General features: G+C 40.2%; 1 protein-coding gene across 1 annotated transcript in view; it reads left to right on the top strand.

The window, feature by feature from the left end:
* Nucleotides 1-23,783, top strand: part of LOC141806583 (CAP-Gly domain-containing linker protein 4) — a 59,968-nt gene that overhangs the window by 14,095 nt on the left and 22,090 nt on the right. Inside the window, exons 7-9 of the mRNA XM_074692179.1 lie at nt 6,524-6,772; nt 16,344-16,479; nt 18,695-18,826. Coding sequence (XP_074548280.1) covers nt 6,524-6,772; nt 16,344-16,479; nt 18,695-18,826 — 517 coding nt within the window. The remainder of the gene's footprint in view (nt 1-6,523; nt 6,773-16,343; nt 16,480-18,694; nt 18,827-23,783) is intronic.

Below are 23,783 nucleotides of genomic sequence, written 5' to 3'. Positions count from 1 at the left end.
AGTCCACTTCCTGTGAAGCTGTCTCATGTTCAACTTTTCTTCACAATCCTTTCAAAGCCAAATCAGCCTTTTTCCTTACCACACTTTTCCCATACAGCCAACTTTCCTTCAACCAGCCTTTTTTTACGCTGTGACCTTCTGTGTCTTCCCCTCCTGCTGCAGGGTGTTGATGACCAGGACAACTGTCAAGTCTGCTCTCTTCCCCATGATTGTGGTTTTGTGCACAGAGCTAGGCCAAGGGACACACATTGTCCTTCTGTTTGAAAATTAAGACATTTTTTTATTATCTCTAGACCTGAAGTTCATATGTCCAGATTACCTTAAATGTGTGCCTCCATAAAGAATTGATGAAACATTTTTTTTCTAACCATACTGATAGAAAACCTCTATCAGAACTAGAGGAAGCAGCAACAAATGATGCAACAAATCAGTTCAGTCTGTAAAAGGTTTCACTTAATTCTTGCTAGACTGGAATACAAACATGCACCTCAGGGGAAACAGAAGTTTTCCCCCTGAGGAAAGACACAGAAGTGCTCTCTGATGTAGAGTTGTAGAGCCTTTGTATCTCCTTCACTGATAGTCAAACCTATCTCTCTCTTACATTTGTTCCCAGGACTGTGGCAGGACCTGACCTGTGCACTCCTATCCTCTGATCCTTTCTGAGTAATTCACCTCTTGGCATCACCCTGAGACATGTATCACTCAGTTTCTCCCAAGGATCCTCGTGTGTCTATGCCCAACACTCTGCTTCACAACCTTTTCCAGTTCCTCCACGAGCTTGCTACTTTCTGACAAACAAGTCTAGTTTACCGTAATTTCCGTACTATTTGGCACATCTGAATATAGGCTGCACCAACGCAATTTAAAAAGAAAAAAAGTGCAAATATGGGCCGCACTTGACTATAAGCCGCACGTTGTAACATGACATATTTATAGGGAAATGGGTCAAAATTACATTTTGACCCCCAAAATAGAAAGATAACAGACCCAGGCTAATATCTAGCTCCTTTTTTTCTATCACTGATATAATATTAACACTGCCTGTGCGGACACCAGATGAAACTCCAGGAGAATTGTGTCAGAAAGTGTAAATCCATTCAGGAAGACAAATCCCTTTAGCCTTCACAGCGTGGTCTGATCCTTGATCAGTATCCGTTGCGATCTGTTTGCTCTCTGACCAAGTCCACAGGTGTAGAGTAATTTATCTTAAAATATTATGCTGTAACTTTTCTAATAAAGCTGGATTACAGCTGCCAGAGCTTGTTAATTTTGTGTAAAGTTACATCATTTGTAACATTAAAGCTGAAGTCGTGTGTATTTTTGTTTTTACTCATTTATTTATTATTTAAATATAAAGCAAAAATAAGCTCAAGGGTGATTTTGGGTCTACAATTATTTTGTTATTTAATTAGGCCTAGATGTATTCTGCAGGCTAAAGACAAAACCTAAATGAGCAAAATGCTCAAGTAGAAATGTCCAAAATATTTAGATTTGTTTAAAGCAAAGGGCCCCACATGAAAATGAAATGGATTTTTATCTTGTTCTGTAGATCTGAAGTAAACTCCTTAGGGCTGTGTACGGTGAGCTCTGGTGTGACCCGTCTTTTTCCTGTGTTTCTCCTCCTCACCCCTGGCCGCTCTGTTTGTCTCCTTCCTTTGGAGATCATGGGAGATAATTGTGGCTTAATGAGCACAACATAAAGAGCGCCCCCTGGCGGCCATAACAAAATCTATAAATTAGCTGCACCATTGTATTAACTGCAGGGTTCAAACCGTGAGAAAAAAGTAGTGGCTTATAGTCCTGGAATTACGGTATAGTTTTCCCACTCATACCAAACTTCCACATCGGCTCGAATGTGTCTCATATTTTCCCTGTAAGACACTTAAGAAGCAAAGTTCTTCATACGTGCTCGAACAATTAACAACTGACACATTCCTGTAGTTGAAACAGAAGTGTTACTCATCAGTTGCGTGAGAAACATAAATCAACAGCCATGTCTGACGTTATGTGTAGTCTAAAGGGTAAAGTGAGGAAACACAGCTTTATAAACCTCATGAGATTTGTTAAAGAAACCTTTTTGCCTTAACACTAACCTACAAACAAAGCAATTAAAGAGGTCTCTGGTCGAGGCACTTCCTGAATAACTAATAACTGTTATCTTGAAATGAAAGCTGTACAACAGATGTTCAGTGCGTATTGACATGAGATTAGGACCATAGATATTGTAGCTTGGTTCACATTCATTTAACTCCAGAACACAGACCGTGCCTGTCTATAAATACACTTGTTTTCCCACTGGAGGTCACCAAAGCACTGCATACCATAATCCAACAGAACCAATACTCAAACATGAATGTAGAGGCTCTGAATTCTCAGTGTGTGTGAATGAAAAGCATGGAGAGCATGTTGATGTTGGTCGGTTTGTAAAATGCAGCTTGTTTTTCAGATCCTTTGTTTGGAGCTTTTTTGTTGTTAAAACGCTTTCTGTTTGTTCCTCATTGGACCAACATTTTCTTTCTTTTGTTAATCTCACTGAAGAGGGTTTGTTGATTTTGAACAGCCCTTAAGATATGATGTATTTGTTCAGCAACTTGTTTTCAATCCTACTTTTATTGTCAGAAAAAGAAACAATGTGGTACATTTACATTGAGCTCTTTCCACTTCATTATGTAAATCATAAACATGTAGGTATCCACTCTGTAAATAGATAATGTCTTAATTTGGTTAATCATCAAGTTTCCATGGATGCTTATACTGATGTAGTTTCTCACTTGTGTATCTGTTCCTGTGCTTTCATTTCAGCGTGCTCTGCTAAATGTGCAGTCAGAGACAGAAATATCACGTTAACCTTTGTGCTGCATGGAAGTTTTCAAACAAAGCTTCTGGAGAAATAAGTACTTGGTGTTGTGCGTTAAAAGCTGTGCATGTTGCATCATTATCAACTACATTCTTAACACACCCTACAGTTAGAACAGTAATGAGTTTCATCTGAGACATACTGGGATCCTCTTCTTCCCAGATCATGTCACTAAAGAGTCAATATTTTCTGGCAGTGGGGTAAAAGACGCGATTTCAGAGCCAAGAAACTCTTTTTTTCCTTTCATTTTGAGTAAAGGTCAGACTTAGAAGTGGTTTAATGTGATATTTCTTTTCTCTTGCCCAGCAGAGATTTATAACTCTGAATCCAAGCAGTGGAAAGTTTTCTTAAGCTTGAAAATTGCAGAGTATTAATGGCCTTTCATGCTGCCTTTATTACATGTCATTTGGCTTGATAGCTATGGTAAGCAAGCAGACTATACATCAGGGGTAAGTTTCTGTGGTGTGTGTTTTTTTTCCTGATTGTTTCACATTCAGGCTGGATTGAGCTGCTGCTGCAAGTCTGCTTGGTTTTTCTGGATTTCTGCTTGAATTCTTTGTCTCCAAGTGTTGCAGGCTGGTACCTTCAGCTGTATGCCAAGTGTTGCTGATTATTTGTTAGATGTGTGTTTGTTAGATTGTTGTATTACATTGTTGTTCAAGGGGAAAAATAGGTCTTTTTTGAATATGTACACAGCATGGATGAAGTCTATGGTTGATAGGATTCAGAAGCTCATTCTGTCGTGTACTTCCATCTTTACTCTTGTAAACTAGTTGCTGTTGGTTTGAGCAGCACACTGTCTAACAGTCTCTGAAGTCTTGTCCTCCTAATGTATGTGAACAAACATCAGCATGACGGTTAGTTCTTTATGTACACTGTAAAACCCAATTAACTCACAGTGTGACTGAAACCAAACTTTATGATATCAACAGAGAGGATTTATTGATTTGCTGGCAGGATGTGCTGTGTTTAATTTTAAATAATTCAGAGTGTCATAAAACGTTTTGCATTAGCATGGAAATCTATAGTGGCTCTAACATGAAATGATTAAGAAAACCATTTGAGTAAATGAGAGTGCATTTCAATTAAAGATTTTTCATCAAAGGCATACATATTTAATAACACAAAAACACTTCTTAAAGAGTGAATTATCCCATAAAACTTGCAACCTGCAAAATAATTTGCAAGACAAAAGAAGTTGCAATAAAAAAACTGAAATGAAAAAAATACATCTTTATTTTCGATGTTTTTTTTTTGTTTTTTTTTTCAATTCAAAAACTTTCCTGTTTTGTAAGATTTTTCTTTCACGTTTTGTTCGATGTTTTTGTATTTGCTGATTCATATTTGTGAAAAAGTGAAAAGTCACTCCAAGGATGTGAGGGCTTTCTAAGTCATCTTCAAAAAGTCTCTCCTCCAACCCTGTTCATAATCCACAGAGTAAAATGAGATCATCCACACCAAGATAGGTTGTTTCTAAATGCCTTGTGAGGACAGAGATCTGAGTCTTTCTCAGCTGGAAATGATTTCTGTGATTAATTTTGTAGTGATAGTGGACACTGGAGCCCAACTGTCAGACAGAAAAAAGGACAGAAGAGCAGAAGAAAAATAAACAGGAGAGAGATAGAGCACGAGCTAAAGGCTAACACATGGGCTAAACTGTTTGGGCTAAAGTTGATTCCAAACCAGTCAGCAGTTATTCTGCAGTGGTCTGTTCAAACTTGAGAGTCTATCAATAAAATGAAGAGTGAGGTTACATTAGCTCTGATTGGTAGATGACTGTCAGGACATAACCAGGATTCACTAACGTTACACATCAAAGACATGTCTCAAAGCACTGGGCTGGGAGTAGCACTAAATATACCCAGTAAACTATGGTACAAACTGACAAAGTTTGCTTGTTGTTAGGTTTTATACAACAGCGCTACATAGCTGTTGATAAATACCTTGCTATGTACCTTGCTATGTACCTGGTAAAAAGTTGTCTTGAAAAAAGAAAATAACTGTTAAAAAAGAAGATCCACTTTTTATTCATTTCCAAAAACAAACACATGCCTTGTTAAGAGTCACATCTTCAGGATAGTCTGTATGAGACTGCGGGCCAAAAGTGTCAAAGCAACCCACCTTTAAAGTTAATTTTTGGACTTTATATGCCTGCAACTGCATAGGAGAGAGGACAGTAGATAGCGTAGGGAACAGGGGGAGAGTGGGGGGGGTGACACAGGCTTGATTTAAAGCTGGGCCACCTGCGCGAGGGCAAACCTCACAAAGTGTGACCCAGTACACAGTACAGTACAGTACCCAAGTTGGACATGGATGGCAGATACCTGGTCTGGCAGACCTCAGGACCACATGACTTTATTCTTTCATTGGCCATTTGGGTCAGAGCTCATTGATGAAGCCCTCTGAAACTCAATTTCCAAAGAATATGGACTTAGAGCTGGAGTGGCTTTGGTGAAACAGTCTTATCTTGCCAAGTTGAAATGATGATAGAGCTGATGGCTTGAAATGATTAGAAACACCATGAAACAATATAGAAATGATGGAGCAATAGTCGGATGACAAATATAAAATGGGCAGAAGGAAAAAAAAAGAAATCCTGAAACAACTCTTGTAGTCAGTGCATGGCTGTCACTCAACTGGCAAAGCCATTTGCCACATGTCTGTGGCTTAGTATATGACAGTTTTTAAAGGATGGCTCGAGGTTTGAGCTTTGCATTTTATTCCCACAGAGCTGGAAAAAATACACCAAGCGCATATGTTAGTAAAAGCTGTTATCTTAAGCACAATGAAGAACAGAATGATGGGATATTTTTGTGTCTAGTTGGTCGTGTTCGTGTGTCCAAATAATGCTGTGAGGGCTGCATTGTGGTAACAACAAAGCATATTTAATCACACTGAAAAAAACATAAACCTCCCACAGGTAATACTCAAAGATTTATCCTGCCATTGGATAACTGCAAATATAAAGAAACAGAAACAAAGCATACAGAGGCCTCCAACACAAGACACAATACACAAATCCAAAAAGACTTGAGCCACACATTATTTGGTTAATCCAATTCTTAACCACCCTCAATCCATAACAGTACAAAATCAGTGTCATATGCTGTTAATCTCCTGAGAAATGTAGGGATTATTTTCAATAAGGTCTAGTACAAAAGCTGTTTTCATCACCTGTTGGTCTGAAATCAGGAACAATTGTTTAAAATGATGGTTTTCTTTAAAGGCAGTATAAAGTGAAATGACCCTTTCACCTCAATGTATTGCAGATTTCTTTTGCCCCAGTAAACCTCAGTGTTAGTTTCTTTGTATGATGGTTAGATCACAATTTGATTGTGTTACAATCAGTCTGTGTCTGATGAGCGATTTTAACACAATCCTTATTCTGTTAAGATAAAACTTGGGCTTTCTGCTGCCGATGATTCTGCATATTTGGCCTGGCCTTGGTATTTAGACTCCTCCACACATCATTTGTTGCTCTATGGAAATATTTGTCTTTGTATCCACACTGATGAGAAATATTTGTTGGATTCTTGTTGATAGAGAAGAACTGATGCCCACGCACAGACACAGTTCAGCATGCACCTTCATCATCTCCCCTACAATGAGAACAATCAGCTCTGTACTGATCAGCGTGTTCCTGTCTCTCAATGACTCCTCCTGCAGAATGAAAAAGGACAGTGCCCGGCAGATGTGGTTCCAGACCCCCTCGACATGCCCTTGGAAATGGCAGATGCAGCCATCCTGGCTAAAGAGCTTCGGACTTTGCTGAGACAGGCCCTACCCAGACCCAGCTCCCCTCTGCCCCTCACGCTGCAGGCCCAGACCCTTCCTGTTCTCTCAGATAAGGCCAGGATCCAGCTCGCTGCCATGGGAATCCGACTTGGTGACCGCGTGGTGATTGCTGGACAGAAGGTGTGTAATAGGTCACAACTTTTTATCTATATGTACTTTACTATTTAAGTATAGTTTTTGTCATTTAATTTATACGACACAGCTACAAATGCTATGTCCGAGTGTCCCCCTTATTTGGAAAACTAGTTAGCCTCATGTTGAGCACAAGGTTCATAATCACATAATTGAAGACAAAAACGCTTCAGTCATGAAAAAATATAGCTAAATCAAAGATGGTAATATTAAGAGTTTTACTTGGAAGCAATGTTAGTCAAACAGTGCATAATACAAAGCATGATTTTACCCAAAATACAGCATGAATTAATGTTAGTTGACACAAAATGAGAACCATAAATCTGAGTTTCGTTGCCTGGATTCTGCTTGTTTCTGTGAATCACGGCCATCCATCTACTTCTCTTTTCTTTAGCTTTCTGAAGCCTGTACAATAATAGCTCTCACTGCCTTTCAAACCTGTTCATACGATCAGTAGCACAACAGCTCTTCCTCTTAAAAGGATTGTGTGGACTTTCTAAGTAGTAAGATCGTAATCCACAACTTAAACAAGGTTTTCATTGCCATTAAAGGTTATTTCTAAGTGCTATTTATTAGCTTTTTCATTAGGTTGCACAAGATCTAATGGGTTTACAGCACGTCAAAGCCTCTATGACAGCACCAAGTCGGCTGATGTGGGTTAATAGTGAGAAGATAGATCTGTGTTTTCCTCAGCTGGAAATGATTTCTGTGATTAATTTTGTAGTGATGGTGGACACTGGAGCCTAACTGTCAGACAGAAAAAGGACAGAAAGAAAAAGAAAAAAAAGAGAGAGAGAGAGAGATAGAGCACGAGCTAAAGGCTAAAACTTGGGCTAAACTGTTTGGGCTAAAGTCGATTCCAACCCACAGTCAGCAGTTATTCTGCAGTGGTCTGTTCAAACTTGAGAGTCTATCAATAAAATGAAGAGTGAGGTTACGTTAGCTCTGATTGGTAGATGACTGGCAGGACATAACCAGGATTCACTAACATTACGCATTATAGACATGTCCTAGAGCACTGGACTGGGGGTAGCACTAAATATAACTGGCTACTCAACTACGGTACTAACTGACAAAGTTTGCTTGTTGTCACATTTCAAACCACAGTGCTAGGTAAGTATTGATAAATACCCTTTTAGTTGCAATGAATCCAGTAAAAAGTTGTTTTGAACAAAGAAAAGAGTAAAAATATCATTCATTTCCGAATCATATCGTTATATGGCGTCTATATGACTGTGCGTGCGACGGCCAAAGGTGTCGCTGAAGTCCAATTCAAACTGATAGTCCTCACAGTCCCTTTAAGTTCGGATGGTATTTAAGCCAACGCTGCCACTCAGTGGGTGTAATCGCAGTGACTTCTGCTTGCTGTGATATCACACATGTACCCTCTATTTCCAAAGTATCCACATTTTTGTTTGTTATATCCCTGTGGTTTGACAGACTGGTATTTTTGAGGCTCTAATTAAGACTTAATTACCAGCTGAATTCAGATGAGGCTACATTTGTCCCGTTACAGAGTGCATCTGGTAAATAAACTGACTCTAGCAGCCGAGGAGTGAAAACTGAGGCCTATGGTCAAACTATGGTAAAGACTATGGTCACGGCTTACGTTGATCGTCCTCCATGACTTCACACAACAGGAAAAGTGTGCCCCCTTTTTAACCTTTTAATCTCCAACAAAGCACAATTAGGCACTCTGGGTAAAGAAGCAGCTTCGCCTTCTGTCAGTGGGAAATGCTAGCAGAACTGATTGCTGCCCAACACAATTTTTTGCTTTGTTGGTTAGGCTAATCTGAACATACAGACAGTTTTTGTGAAATGCGTTGAAGGAAACAGGGTAGAACATTAACCCTGAATGTGTCCAATGCAGCTTTTCCTTCTTTCTTTGTCAGGATGATGCCATGGCTGCAGGGTTGTAGTTTATAGAAGCTTGTGCCAATGTTTACAAGTTAGCTGGGTCCTTTGACTCAGAGCCACCATGAGAGCATAATAAAGTACTCCATCCCTCTGTAAGAAGATGTTGTGACCTTTATCTCCACCTTTTATTCCAAGGTGCCACATTGGCTTTAAAGATGTGGGAGGCACAAAGAGTAGGATCTTTGACTCAACTCTCTTTTTTTTAATGTTTTTAAAGGCAGAAAAAGAGAGCGCTGTGCACCAAGTCCCTGAGAGACAACAGGCTCAAATTTGCTCTGTAGTGAGCACATTTTTCATTTCAGGAATGAGAGAGTTGTTTCATTTAATGTGCCTCTCTGTGTGTTTTAAAAGAGCATCCATCTGAGTGACGATCACAAGTGTTCAGAAAACACTAAAAACACATGAGGGATTGATATACCCTCAGCCCTTATCCATGTTAGTGAAGAGCCATGCAGCTGTGCAGTGGTTAACACTTATCATAGACACAGGCTTTGCTTAATTTCTTCTAAATTTATTTCAGCCCTCAACCAAGAAAAATAGTTTCCAGTTGCTAAGCAACACTCTATTGGCATTCGTCCAGCATTGAGGCTGATGTCTGACACTTCATTCTGGTATATCAACAAAATTCATTTGAGCGAGATCGAGGTCATCCAACTTTTGACTCTGCTTAATTTCTGGAAACAGTGTTTGAGATTTCAGAGGGTTTGAAGTCTTTTTTGGCTTCTGCTCATTCTCTTTTCAGAGCTTTGATTTAGTATCAACCCTCACATTGAATCCGTAGAGTGGGCAGCGGGCAGTGTTGACTAACCCATGTTGCTCAGTGCTTTGTGAATTAATACATCACATCACAATTAGTGTGACATGTGCTTTAGTGTTCGGTATGTTTAGAAAGACACTACAGTGTACAGTGACACTACAGTACAACTGTACACTCAGGGTTACATAAAGCTCATCAGAAAGCTTTAATGGAGATCTTCATCACTCCTGGAATGAATACCATACAGCCCTGACTGTCAAAGCATGCAGGTCTGTCTTTCTGACAGCATCTCATGATATTTACGTTCCAGGGAGTCTTTCCGCAGCTCTTTCTATGAGTAAGTCTTCTCCTTTTATCACAGCAGCCTTCCTTTCAGTGCTTTACACCTCTACCTTTGAATTTTGTCAAAGCAATCATCCAACAACTGTTGTATTTTACCCTATTTGGACTCAATATTCAAAGAAACATTTGCGCGGCTGCTTGACCTTCTCACCCAGCTGCAGCGTGTTGGTGTAAGCCATGTGTAATCCTTTGGACGGTGGGGAAGATTCAGACCCCATGGGTCAAATGAAATGTTTTAAACTTTTGTAACTGTGTTCACAGCTCTGTTCAGCTCTCACAATTGACTGTGTAGTGTTCCTGCGGCACACTGAAATTAAAATCACAGGGATCTGAGCTTCTCTTTGTACTCTCTGCTCAAATTTTGCAACGCTGGCCTTTTTCCAGTGACTGAGAAAATTTAGTCATCAGGCTGACAGCATGGGCCCAGTTCATCCTGAGTTTGCCTAGAGTGACAACAAAGCAGAAAGAGAAAATCACTGTTGTGAAATCAGCACACAAGCACCCAGCTCCTCTGTTACAATCGTTTCAATACCTGTGACACCTTTCTGTTCCCACCTGCAGCCGGCTTTGTACTGACAATACAAATCATGCCTATTAACCCTGCAAGAATTAGGTTGTATTATATTTGTCACAGCGTGAATAATCCTGACACTACTCTCCAAAAGATGCCCTTAACCACGCTCACAGTCACAACCTTTCCGTCATGAAAGTCACATTTTCCCTCCAAACCGTGTTCCGCTTCAATTTCAAACACTTATTCACAAACACAGTAGAATAAAATAGTTAGAGAAATGATTGTGGTTGTACAGTTTGTTCTGTTAAAGGAAGTCACAACTGTAAGTATCATGTTAAACATATTTTACTGATCCTGGAAACATTTTTACCCAAATTCTTCTTAATTCATAAACAAACAAAAAGAAAAAAATAAGGTGTGCTCTTATTGGGCTCTAATTTCGTAGACCAGGCGCAAGCACAGGGGCACCTGCCTGGCGCCGGCCTTCGCCGTGCGCACAGGGCATGACTGGCACACTTTGCAAGTTTCCTGCAAGAGAGGCGCAGTCAAGGCACAGAGGAGCGCAGAGCTGCGCGTCCACGCCTCCCTCCGCATAAATGGCAGAGAGGGAGGAAAAAAGCCGTGAGTGGGTTTAACACAGCCGAGCGCTGTTTTCACCAATCAAATGAGCGCCTCTCCTCGCCTTTAAATGCCCTGCAGCCGAGGCGCAGCTTCTGATTGGTCTGAGTGATCCCCAGCACCGTGGAAACAGTGCTGGTAGCGCAGATGAGAGAGAGAGCTGCTGTCCCTGCAGCAGGAGAATGGACAGCGGGGCACATCAGAGGACATGAAGCGCGTCACCGTGTGGGCCAGCTCCCGGGACAGATTTAATGTGTTCCTTTGTCATTAATAGGAGTACAAAATGAAGAGACAGTTACACAGCTGGCTTATCCATTCAGAATACTTTTGATCCACCTGCACTCCTGGTTTGTCATCGCCAAGCAGAGCCTTTGGTGATACACTGTATACTCTCCCAGTGTCTCCACCTCATCCTCCTTACAATAATGTACTCCATCTTTTTAGATCACGTTAAAAATAAAGACTAAAACAGAGAAATATGAGAAATCACGGGTAAATCCTGAGTGACATACATTTATTTTGTCTCTTTTTTCTTTGTCTTTTCTCTCCCTCTTTTCTTTGGATTAAATGAAATGAGAGAACCAGATATATACTCAGTATCAGATGTTAAGGCTGTTTATTGTTTAATTGTAAGATGTGCATCAAACTTCCAGCTGCCATCAGGTTAACTTTCCATTATGACAAACGGCTTTAATCTGACATCAGATGTGACTGGACAGTTAATATAGATATAAATGTATCTGCTGGTTCAGACGGTTACATTAAATAGTGATTTCTGTGATTGTTTATTGCATTAAAATGTGCCTGACACTCTGGAAACCTGCCTCTGAGGCTTTGTTGACATGTGCGCACGTGTGCCTGTCACCAAATTATAGCTGCGGAAGCTTCGCTTTGCGCCGAGAATAGACCAGGTTGGAGCTGGCGAGCTTTCAGCGCACTTTTTTTGGCACGAAATTGTCACTGCGCCAACATGAATCTGCTGACACCTCCCCCTGGTGCACCATCAACTCCCCCTGGCGAACCGCCACACCCATCTCAGCGCAGACGGTCTACCAAATTATCAAATTGGCAGAGCACGGCGGTGTGCCGCACCAAATTAACACTGCGCAGGGTGCGCCAGGCTTGCGCCCCCTGCGCTGCGCCACGAAATTAGAGCCCATTGAGTCTCTTTTCTTTTTAGAGTTCTAGCAGTGGTTTTTCTACCCATTACTCCTTAAATATCTTTGTTTGTGTTCACTTCAGAGTGCAGCAAAATAAAGTGACATTATAGTCTTCAGACTTTCAAGAGTGATATTATAATAAGCTAAACAATAACGTCTTAAACTTTCTGACCCTTACTTTAGAACAGGTTCAGGGATAAAGATAAAGTCAGATGTGTCTCAGTCAGAAGGTTGGAGGTCTTATCTCAGGTCCCATAGTTCTCATGCCAAAGCGTCCTTGGACTGGATCCCTAATATCTCCAGGTGGCTTGGCCTGCAGTGTGTGAATGTGATAAGTAAATACTGATTGTGCTTCACATAGCAGCCTCTGCCATCTGTGTATAAATGTGGTGACAATGGGTGAATGCGACCTGTGATATGAAAGAGTGGTCAGAAAGAAAAAGACGTTTACCAAGAGAGGTTATAGATTTTAAATCTTAACTCTGACTGAGACACTTAATCAAACCTGCATCCCTTTGTTAGCTTTATGTAACTGCAGATTGATCTTCTTTGTGGATTTTCTTGGTTATATTTATTTGTTTATTCTGTGGTCCATGCTAAAAACAAGCATATTTACAAGCATATAATATGTACATCTAAATCAACAAGAACACAACACAGCCTGTACAATCAACCACATATTAGCAACAGAATTAAAAACATACAAAACACAAATCCTGAAACTTTAGATATCCATCTTTACAATAACGTATAAAAAATGAAATAGATGTCACCCACAAAATATCGATACAAAGGTTAGGACAAGAATAATACAACCACTTTGTGTCCATTGTCCTACAAATGTGTTGAGCAAATGTGTTTTTTGATTTAATTAAAAAAAAAGGTCATGTGACAATCTTGAGTTGTTAGTGAAGTCTTAATGGCTACATGTACAGCAGCACATTATACACCTGTTTACAAACCACAAAGAGAACAAAGACAGATACATGTGCATTGATTTTAAAATGTGTGTAGCAACCGTGTTGCATGAACATTCATATGTTCAAACCATGGACTGTTAGTTAATGTTGTGTTGGAGTGTATGTTGGTCTGATCTTAAACTACAGTTACATGTGATGAAGCCCTTGCAGTCATTAGTGGTGTTTTCTGTTCTGTTACACCTTGTTCAAAGTCCCATTGAATGTTCCCTCCATGCTAAACCCTGGAAAAGCCAGTTTGATCTGCCTCTGAATGTTAAACAGCCATTTTACAATGACAACTCTCCTATTTTACAAGCAATCCAAGTTCCATTTCATGATTGTGCTCTTATTCCCACATGTTCTGTGAGAAACAAATTGAGTACAGCTACTGTACAATGGTTCTGTGGAGCAGTGTTTGATTTTCATGACCCCTGTGGCATAAAAGAAATTGTAATCTTTCTGAAATAACTCCACTTTTATGACAGAGATCCTGACAAATGACTCTTATTAGAGCTGGGAGTGTGTTTTGTTCTCTCAGGGCTGAGGAGTTTATTAAATTTGAATGGGCTTTTTAAAATGGTAAGGTCCTATTGAATTTAAGACCGTGAGATAGAATGGATGGTGTTAACTACCTTTTATTCTTTGAAGAGTGACTTTTTAAAGGAACTTGAATAACTCATAAAACGATTCCTCTCTGGTAAGGAGCTGCTGGTCTGAGTTTCCTCTACATGTCTGTCAGCAGTGAATTCTGGCCCAAAAGCATTTCAGGTTTAACACGCGCATGCTGTTCGTACATGGAGAAATGGTTCATCTAGTCAAGGACAGTAAAGAGGAGCAAGTACAAAGATACTAGAATCACTAAAAACATGTCTGACTCTCATATTCACAATCCAAAACAGCAGGTCACTACTCCAGCTGATGCTACTATGGTGGAGTGGCTTATCATACTACATTTACTCAGAAGTGTCCCATTGCATCCTTCTCTACCTTAAAGAAAAAGCTCAAGACTCAATTTTTTTGGAAACAGTTACACATTTAAGCTAAACCTATCTTCTTTTTACTCTCACATGGTAGAATGGCTTCCCAAAACTACACTTGATCCACAGAGTCCCATTCTGCTTTTGATTTATATGTATATATGTGTGTATATAGAGTTCGTCCAATGTGGCGTTGGTGTCTGATGTTAGCTCAGACACCAATGTTAGCTATGTTAGCCATTTCTGTGAATAGCATGATGCTACTAGGCCTTCTAGTATTCCCTCTGTTGCTGGGTTAGCATGGCTAGCTTGTCCATCTTATTGGAGATAGATCGTACGTTCCCAATAACGATGGATGGAAGGACAGGTCGATGTCGTCACTTCTTAGCTCACACCTGAGAACCAGCACGTCGTCCTCACCTCCTTCTCTTCACCTTGTGGGAAACATCAGGTCTTACACCAGTAAGCACTGTCATGCTACAGGCTGCTAACACCTGATTTCACATGTAAACAATGCAGCCATGGTTACATGAAGGATCTCCAGACAAACACAGGAGAAAACGTTGTAAAAATATCACTGAAGCCACAAAAAGTTTGGTGTCCATGACCAACGAATATGAATGAACCATACAGAGTAATGATCCACTCCAAATACAAAGATTATGAAAAAGAGACAAAAAATTACAGGAAACAGACAAAGAAGAGAGAGCTGCTTCAAAAGGCAGCCATAGCCAACAGGGCGGCGCCTAGCAACTCCCCAGATTACCATATACCCTATTTTTAATCAATTCTGTCATGTAAAGTCATGAAAACCTGAAAGAATGAGGATGTTTCCCATTTCAAACATAATTAAAGCTGAGTGAAACATTGCTAGTTTCAACATGCCAGCTCCCAGTAAGGACAGTCACTATTGGCTGTCCCACTAAATGACGCTGCTGTCTAACTTGCATAATAATCAATTTGCATGTAATTGTCATGGACTCTGTAGGAGAGAGAAATAACGGAGAGACAGAAAGCAGGTAAAACAACATTATAAATATGTTCAGAACTACTTCTGTCCATTCTTGTTTTTTTAATGTCGAAATATCAACAGGAGACTGCTGTGATTGAGGAGGACTGTCTGTCTGTGTTTTGGATAGGGGAGGGACTCACACACGCTGACCATTAAGGAGATAAAAACACACTTTAACCTCAGATTCTCCAAACCCCAGAAAAGTTGCAAGAATTGTCATCTTTAAAAAAACATCACTAGAGGGGTCTGAAAAGTCATTAAATGTAGCGACAAAGTTGCTAAGTTGGCAACACTCAGTCATGGTGTTACCCTCCTCTTACTGCTGTCATCAGAGCTCAGACTGAACCTAAAGTGCTCTCAGACAGCAGAATGACTCAACGCCACAGGTACACCCTCTAACTCTGTCTTTTCTGCTCGTCATGTAAAAAACACACCAAATGTCCTGCTGAGCTCCTTCACCTTTAGTTGCACGTGCGTATGATTGGAGCTACACACTTGCTTCAAACTGAGTAAAATGAAGAAAAAAAAAAAGCATAAACCGTATGCGCACTGAACTGAGTGAGGGAAACCAAAGCTTTCACTAACTGAAGCCGTTTCCCTGTTTGGATCTTTACTTGTGTTGTTCTTACTCTGGTCTACGTCCTGTTTAACAAAAGTGTCTGCCTGTTCAACAAATCCCCCCTCTTGTTGTGAATAAGGCTATCAGCTTCAGATGGCTCAGGACTCAAAAGTGGACCAGAGTCCAGCTCTACCAGTGCCAGATTCTGGGACTCATGAGAGCCTTATAGCTCTCTGACCCAGAGTAATTGGTATGGTGTTAGTGGCTGCAGGCTGCTTTGTGCTCTTGCTGCTTGACCATCCAAAGTGAACACAGGCAGATGCAAACAGATACACATAATGATAAGAAAATATTACTTCTGTCCCAGTTGGACATTGCTCGGGAAGATTCAGGCATTAATAGATTTTTTTGTGCCACACTGAGAACACAACCGCAGTGCTGTAAGCAGCTGAGATTGACTTATCAAAATTCTTATTATCTTTTCTGTCCTTTTTGGTGCAGTCTGTTGCTTTGATCTCGATTATCCCCTTTTGTAGTTATCTCCTCTAGTGTTTCAGGGAACATACACACATCAAAACGTTGTCAAGTGCCCGGTAGGGGGTCTGCCCTTGACGTACCGCATGGACGGAAGATGTAATGATTTCACACAGTCCTTTTACTGTGCTGTGATTTTTATTTTAATTTGTTTTGGAAAGTGTATTTTGAGTTATTTTGACTCTGTGGTGTGTAATTGTGTGTAAACAGGTTGGCTCCCTGCGGTTCTGTGGCAGCACTGAGTTCTCTGGCGGTCTGTGGGCCGGGGTGGAGCTGGACAAACCAGAGGGCAAGAACGATGGCTCGGTGGCAGGGGTTCATTACTTCACCTGCCGAATGAAACATGGTAGGTCATGCCACCGCCAAGCACACAGACGCACTCCAGTGCTTCATCAATTACTTCAACAAGTATCGACTTTATGGGACTTAATTGGTGTGGTCAGGTGTTTAGTGGTATCTCATCTGACTCAAGATTAGATTTGTCCTATTTGCTGCTGGTCATTAAATTAAAGATGTCTGTATTAGTTTATTCATTCATCCATCTTATTCCTCTTTTTATTACATTAAATTCAAAGGCCTTGGTAAAAATAAACTAGTTACCAAAATGTTTTTTTATTAATTTTGTAATGAAAAAGGAATTTTATGGAAGTATAAATTGATGAATTAAATAAGTGAAATATCATTAAATGTTTAATGAACACATAATGAAATTAGGTCAGATATGCTAAATTTTCACATCCCTAGTTTCAGGCATAGAAACTTACAATACTACATCTGTCAGTCTTGAAGTCAAATGTTGTTTGCTTATGTTGGTCAGAGAGAAACATTATTTCATTTCAAACTGTTTCACATTCTCCTAAAAAAACCCTCACAGGGACTTTAACTTTGTGTGTCTGTGCTTTCAATTTAAAGAGGAGCTATAATGTGTGAATTATCAGTTGGATGGTGCTGTTTAATGTTCCATTCCTCTGCTTGTGACTAGAAGTTAAATAATTTGCACTTTAGGAATAGGGATGCACCAATCCAACCTATGAAGTCCAGTAGGGATGGGTACTGAGTAAGGTACTTTTATAGGTAGCGACGAGGGCTGGGCGATTATGGTAAAAATAAGAATCCTGATTATTTTAAGTGATATTGAAATCACAATTAATATACACAATTATTCATTTATTCAAAAACTTCAGTACTGATTTAAACACAACTTTAAAGAACCAGCAAGTGGCACATACAGTATTATTGATACACATAAGTCACACACACTCGCTGTGGCTGCACATGGAACACAGAAGAGCTATGAAGCACAGGAACTTGCATACATCTACACTGTGCGGCATATTAATTGTTTTTCTTCGATTATATTGTTTTTATGATTGTCAGATGGCAAAACTGAAATCACGATTAAGATCTGATTAATTGTCCAGCCCTAGTAACGACCAAGTTATGTCGAAAGTGTCAGGTACCAATTCATGTAAAATCAAAAGGTACCATGTTTAGGTACCCTAACGCATCCTTGTGACTGTGAGGGAGTGGAAGAGTAGGTGGTTTTCCATGCTGGACATGAACACAGCAAGGTTGTATACTGAAGAATAAATATATTAAACTGAAAAAAAAAGATTTTATTATCAAACAAATTGATATTTTTGACCACAAAAACACGACAAGAACCGAAAATTGGTACAGTTGAGTACCGATACCGATTCATACTGATCCAGTCTGATACCATTATTCATTGCTCATTCTCTGTTTCTTCATATGAAGATGATGCTTTGGCAATGTTAGGCTTTTTAAGTTATATAAACTTTGCATTAAAAGTAAGGCAATGTGTGTTTGGCAGATTACTTCTTTGTTGCAATAATGCTTCTTGGCAATAAATCTTGTACTGTTTGAAAGTCTGTAATTTCCTTTTTAAGTAAAGCCACATTTGTAAACCTACATTTTGGGGCATGAGCAGCAGAGCTGAGTTTGTGGGTTGTGTCCATGAAAATTTTCCAAATCCTCTCTGCCGGTGCCAAACAGCTCTGCTGCCTGTCCCACAAATCCATATGTCTGACACATGTGGCTCCATTTAAAGGGGAAATAAACAAGTTCTGCTACGGTTTGACATTCATTGCCAAAAAACATTGAACAACAAGCCTATGAACAATAGTATGAAAAATAAACAGGAATCCTCTCTTCTATGGGTCCCACACTAAAATACAGAAATGTAAATAAGAGCAAATTTCTGGCTCAGCCACTGACATGTGTCAACATGTGGAATGCACTTTTTAAAAAATGAAAAAGAAACACTGTATGAACACAAGTATAAATACTAAATGTATAAAAATCTTACTGACCTCTCATCAGTAACAAAACACAAACAAAATATTAATAATAAAGTTTTGGCTCAAACACTAAAATATTTTGAAATGTTTGGATTGCACTTTTAAATGCGCTTTAAAACATTTTTTTTGTGATTTGAAAATTGCATTCTATTACATCCTGATGTCAGTATAAATTTGATTAAATGTTCAGCCCTAGTTTCTACCGACTATGTCTCATATTTTTGTCGTGCTTTCTTTCAGGAATCTTTGCCCCTCTGTCTAAGATAAGCAAACCATTGGAAAGACAGAAAACCAGCATCACGAAGAGTACTTTACCTGCACGCCCTCCTCGCCGCATTGACCTGTCCCGCATCACCTCCAAGATAAACACAGGTAAATAACCCTCTGATAATACTTAAAGTTACTGTTGGATTTAAATGCTCCTTTGTTTTCGTGGTAAAGTGTCTAAATGTGAATATTATTCATGTCAAATAGAAAAGGAGATGAGTAAAAACAGTTGATAAAGTGATGGGTGGTGCAGCCTGCTCCTCATGACTCTATTTGAATCACTCAAGTTGCCCTTAGTTTCTTTCAGGTCAGTGTGCAGGCTTACAAGTGCTGACAACTTTGCCCGAGGAGTTCTTGCACAAAGTCCTGTAAATAAAAGAGGCTTCAGATCACAAAGTGATGACACAGCGTACAAAGGCAGTGAAAGTGTTTAGCTTGTACGGCCTGAGGGTGAGGTAGTGTGTGAACTTTTATGAACCTGGGTGCACAAAGGTGTCACAGGAGCAACTGCTTCCTCATGTCACAGGTAATCTCATGTTCAGCTCCCTGTGGAAGACCAGCGGACGTGTTATTAGAGCTATATATCATAGAACAGCCTCTCACACACATGTACATGCACACTGGAGTAACAAGTTTAATGTGATGAATGACTTCTAATGTTGTCATTTAGTTTGAAAAAACCTTTCTAAGTGCTCTCTGTGGGGTCGGGACACAGGCTAAGCTGGTAAGCATGGAGATAAATACAAATATTTTTTGTTAGTTCAGAAAATAATGTGCTGAAAACAACATCACAGGTGTTTGTGGTGCAGGCTTTTATTGTCTGATAACTGGATTACAGCAACTTCCTAACCCGGTGTGATACTCCAGGGATCTTCAACCTCCCATTCCCTCGGCTGTGTCGTCTTTTACAAAGTATCCCCGAGGTTTATTAGTAGATGGATGCTTGAAATGATTTTAGGCAGGATTATTGGCAGAGGTTGGAAGTGTTAGCAGATGCAGTGTGAGGAAAACCCTCTGGAAGCAAACGATTGAAAGAGCCGGGTCAAAAATTGCCAATCCAATCTTTAGAATAAAATTTGTTCTTTCCAGCTGCTCAAACTTAATGTATTTTTGGTTTCAAGTTTGTGGAGAGAGAAGGTCAACCTTGATGTAAAACCAGATTATTTGAGTTTGTTACTGCTGTATGAAGTTTCTGAGCCAAATCGTTGGCCTTTGACTAAAAAAAGAGACAAGGGAAGTGTCCTTATAGGTTGGTCTTGTCTGATAGGTTAGCAGAGGGGCTGTACACAAACGATATTTATCAGAAGATAGATTTAAACTTTTCATACTAGTTCAATCAGATTACTTTGAGCTTGTGTCAATATATCCTGAGTAGTCAGTTGGATTAACTTACAGATCATCCAGTCTTCAAAATTGAGGTTAATGATTCACAGTAACACATTAAGTGCTCAACAAACGAGAGCGAAACATCATAGGACTTGAAAAGGAGACCTAGGGTTAGATTTTCAGCCACAGGCTATGAAGCAAGATAGAAAGAGCAGAAGAGGTCAAGCGACCTACAGAGGAAAAAAAAAAGGAGAGGGGAGAGGGAATAACATTTGTAAAATAATGCTTTAAACCAGAGAAATTAGACTTTTTATTCGCTACATTTGTCTGACTCCATTTAATGTTCTGATGCACAAATTAGCACACCCACACATCTGCCTAACTCTGCTCTCCTGCTCTGAGATTCAAGCAATAGAAGCAATAATTTTGTTGCCCATTCCTGCTACAAACATGATTAAATGTGTTGTAATGGTTTTGATGTATTTATCTACAACTACGCAGATGACGCTCAGATCTATGTGTCACTGACAGCAGGAGATATGAACCTGTATTTACTCTGTCCCTGCATTGATCAGATCAGTGTCTGAGCCAAACTCAGACTAAGCTGAAACCATTGTCTGTGGCCCACAGAAACAAAGAGAAAGTGTCATCAGTCACCTTGAGACTTTCTCCAAATTAAACCATTAAAACTATAACATCAGCAGCTTTTTACCATCTTAAAAACATCGCCAAAATCAAAGGAGCAATGTCTAAACTTGACCTAGAAAGACTAATCCATACGTTTGCCTCCAGCAGGTTTGACTACTGCAACAGCCTGCTCACTGGGCTCAATAAACCAGCTGTAAGACAGCTCCAGTCCAGACCAGAACCAAGATATATAAGCATATTAGTCCATATTAGCTCAGGGCCTGTATGCACATTCAGCCGTCAAACAAACAGGACCATTAGTCCTAACGTTCTGTTATCCATTTGGCTGCAGCCACAACCGCAAATAATCAGCCAGTTAAGTAACTACACCATGAAAGAGACGCAGGTGCAGATTACATTATAACTAAGGGGAACCTCCTGGATAACTCCATCAAACAAACTCAAACTGCACACGTCTACCACTCATAAACAGCAATGAACCTGGCGAGCGGTAACAGTGTGACTGAGAGGAGATCAAGAAAAACATTTTTTCAGAGGAAGAAATGTAGATTTTATTACAAAAATACACAAACAGCTGTTATCAGTGAGTCAATCAGGAAAACAAAGAGAAAGAGAAAGTTTGGCGATCTTGAACAGAGTAAATGAGAGAGGTCTTTCTGAGCGCACAGTAGAAAACCTTCAAAATAAAATCAGCAATATGAAAGCTGCTTTGAGGAACAAGTGCTGCAGCAATGCCCCAATACCTTGATGAATAACTTTCAAATCAGTTTATGAACTCCAACATTTCACCACACGCATCTTGAAGGACCCAGATGTATAGAGCGAATCATGTCTGCCTTTGAACAGTTGAACAGACGCTGTAATCGCCAGTAATGGTGAGGTATACCTCTTTTGGCCTGTGAACCTGGTTTATGCATGCTACTTATGTTTTTTTTTTTTTTTTGCCATTAGTACAAACGGTCCATTTTCCATGCTAATGGCTGGTCATGCATACAAGCCCAGGTCTCTGCGCTGGCTTCCTGTCACTCAGAGGAACTTTAAATCAGCTCTGCTTGTTTACAAGTCTTTTCATGGTCTAGCATGGTGTTTTAGATGTTACCTGACTCCAACACACCTGATTCAAATGAATGGCTCGTTATCAGGCTCGAGCAGAGCTCGATGACGAGCTGATCATTTGAATCAGGTGTGTTGGAGTCGGGTAACATCTAAAACATGCAGGGCAGGGGTACTGCAGGACCAGGGTTGAGAAACACTGTGTTAGAGCCATATGAACCAACTTGGACTCTGAGGACCTCAGGGAGGGGTCTCCTGATGGTGCCCAGGGTCAAGACTTGACATAGTGAGGCTGTGTTCCAGTTTTATGCTCCTAAAATCTGGAACAGTCTTCCAGAAGATGTGAGACAGTCCTCAACTCTGACAATGTTCAAATTCAGGCTGAAAATTCAGCTTAGCATATGACAGCTGAAAGTATTTTATCTGCAGTCATCTCTTTTAATTTAATTGATTAATGATTTTCAGTGTTTTATGGAATGATTTTGTTTTGCCTTCTTGTGTTTTGATCTTATTTCAGCTGTTAAGCACTTTGAGTTGTGTACAAATTGTAGTAAACTTGCCTCACCTTTATCTACACCAGCATCGCTGCAGGTTGATTAAAAATATCTGGTTTAATCTATTATTCCATTATTTCTTATTAAATTTTAGCCTCGTAATATTAAAATGTGTAATATTAAGTCAGGTTAATAAGAAACATTAGGTGTGTATGAGAAGTTTGTTTTTTTGTGACGGCATACCACACCTTCTTTTGGGAATGGTCTTTGTCATAGAGGGATGAATGCCTGTATAGTTTTCTTGCTGACGCAGTGGGCTTTTTACTCTGTGATAAAGGGACTGACTCATTCCATGGTGTCTGGATGAGGTCATCAGGTGAGTCACGACTCAAGCTCCTGGCCCCTTTTTGTGCCAGGAGGAGGCTTTCTCAAGTCTGTATGAGACATGTCACTCCCTGGCAGGATTTATTGCATCATATTTATCTCCTCAGCATGCTTTGAAAGGGGATTTAGCCTGTGCTAAAGGACAATGAATAAATTAGACTGCTGACGAGACCTTGCCCTTATCGTCCTTGGATGCCCAAACCCCCGAGTCCTCAGTAATGTCTCAAAATATCATCCAGAGCCCTCAGACCTTTGAGAAACACTGCCTCCCGGACTTTAGTGTTTCTTGCTCCCTCTAGTGTTTATAAGTGCATTGTGTTGGTTTAATATTCAGATGTTTTGAGGGCCGGCAGATGTGGACGTGACTGGAATAGTGAGTCCCAGAGTAGCCTGTAGAATTTGGTGATTGATAGTCCAATTAAGCAGGGTTTAATAACCAGGGCATAGACAGGCTGAATTGCCTGGCAGCCATTCATCACAAGGGGTATGTGAGAGTGTTGTGTGTGGCATCCAATACAAGTGAGGATGTGTGTGTGTGTGCGCTCCACCACCTACACACAACCCAGGAAGCAGACTAATTTATGACCAAATACTTTAAAGGGCCTTTGTCAGCCTTTTACTGCCCAACCTCTGAGAGCCACCTGTGTTTTAGCGTCCCGCTGGATCAGCCTTACTGATCACCGGCCTGTGTGTAGGTAGGGATCGGACGAGCCATCGCGGAAATGTCTCGTCTTGCTAACCAAAAGGGACAGACACAGCGGAGTGCCACAATGGCCCCTATTAGAGAGTGTCAACTGTAGCTCAGGTCTCAAAGGCCACGGGAACATAGACAGCACTCACAGAGCAACACCGCTTGATTTCATAAAGCCTCGGTCTGTGCTGCAAACTGTCACTTGGAGCCAAAGTCAGTATGTGGAAGGGATAGATGGTGCCAGGAGGTCCCAGCGAGCGAAAGGTCAAGTGACAGAAAATGTTTGGTATTCTGAGTTGAAATGCGGTCTCCTCTTTGGAGTTCAGTGGAGAGACACAACTCTGCCTCTGAGGGAAACGTTTCACAGCTCTTTCCAAATGTGAGCTGAAATGGCAATCAATACCAGGCTGATTTGAGATTTTTCAAGGCACAAAATAAAGTTTAAACTTGGGTTACATATTAATGA

This window comes from Halichoeres trimaculatus, unplaced genomic scaffold (genome assembly GCF_033239565.1).
Source record: "Halichoeres trimaculatus isolate MK-OKI-2021-1 unplaced genomic scaffold, fHalTri1.1 fHalTri1_scaffold_17, whole genome shotgun sequence".
In the NCBI taxonomy this organism is placed as follows: Eukaryota; Metazoa; Chordata; class Actinopteri; order Labriformes; family Labridae; genus Halichoeres; species Halichoeres trimaculatus.
The sequence above is the reverse complement of the archived record's forward strand: the minus strand, read 5'-3'. Positions and strand labels throughout refer to the sequence as shown.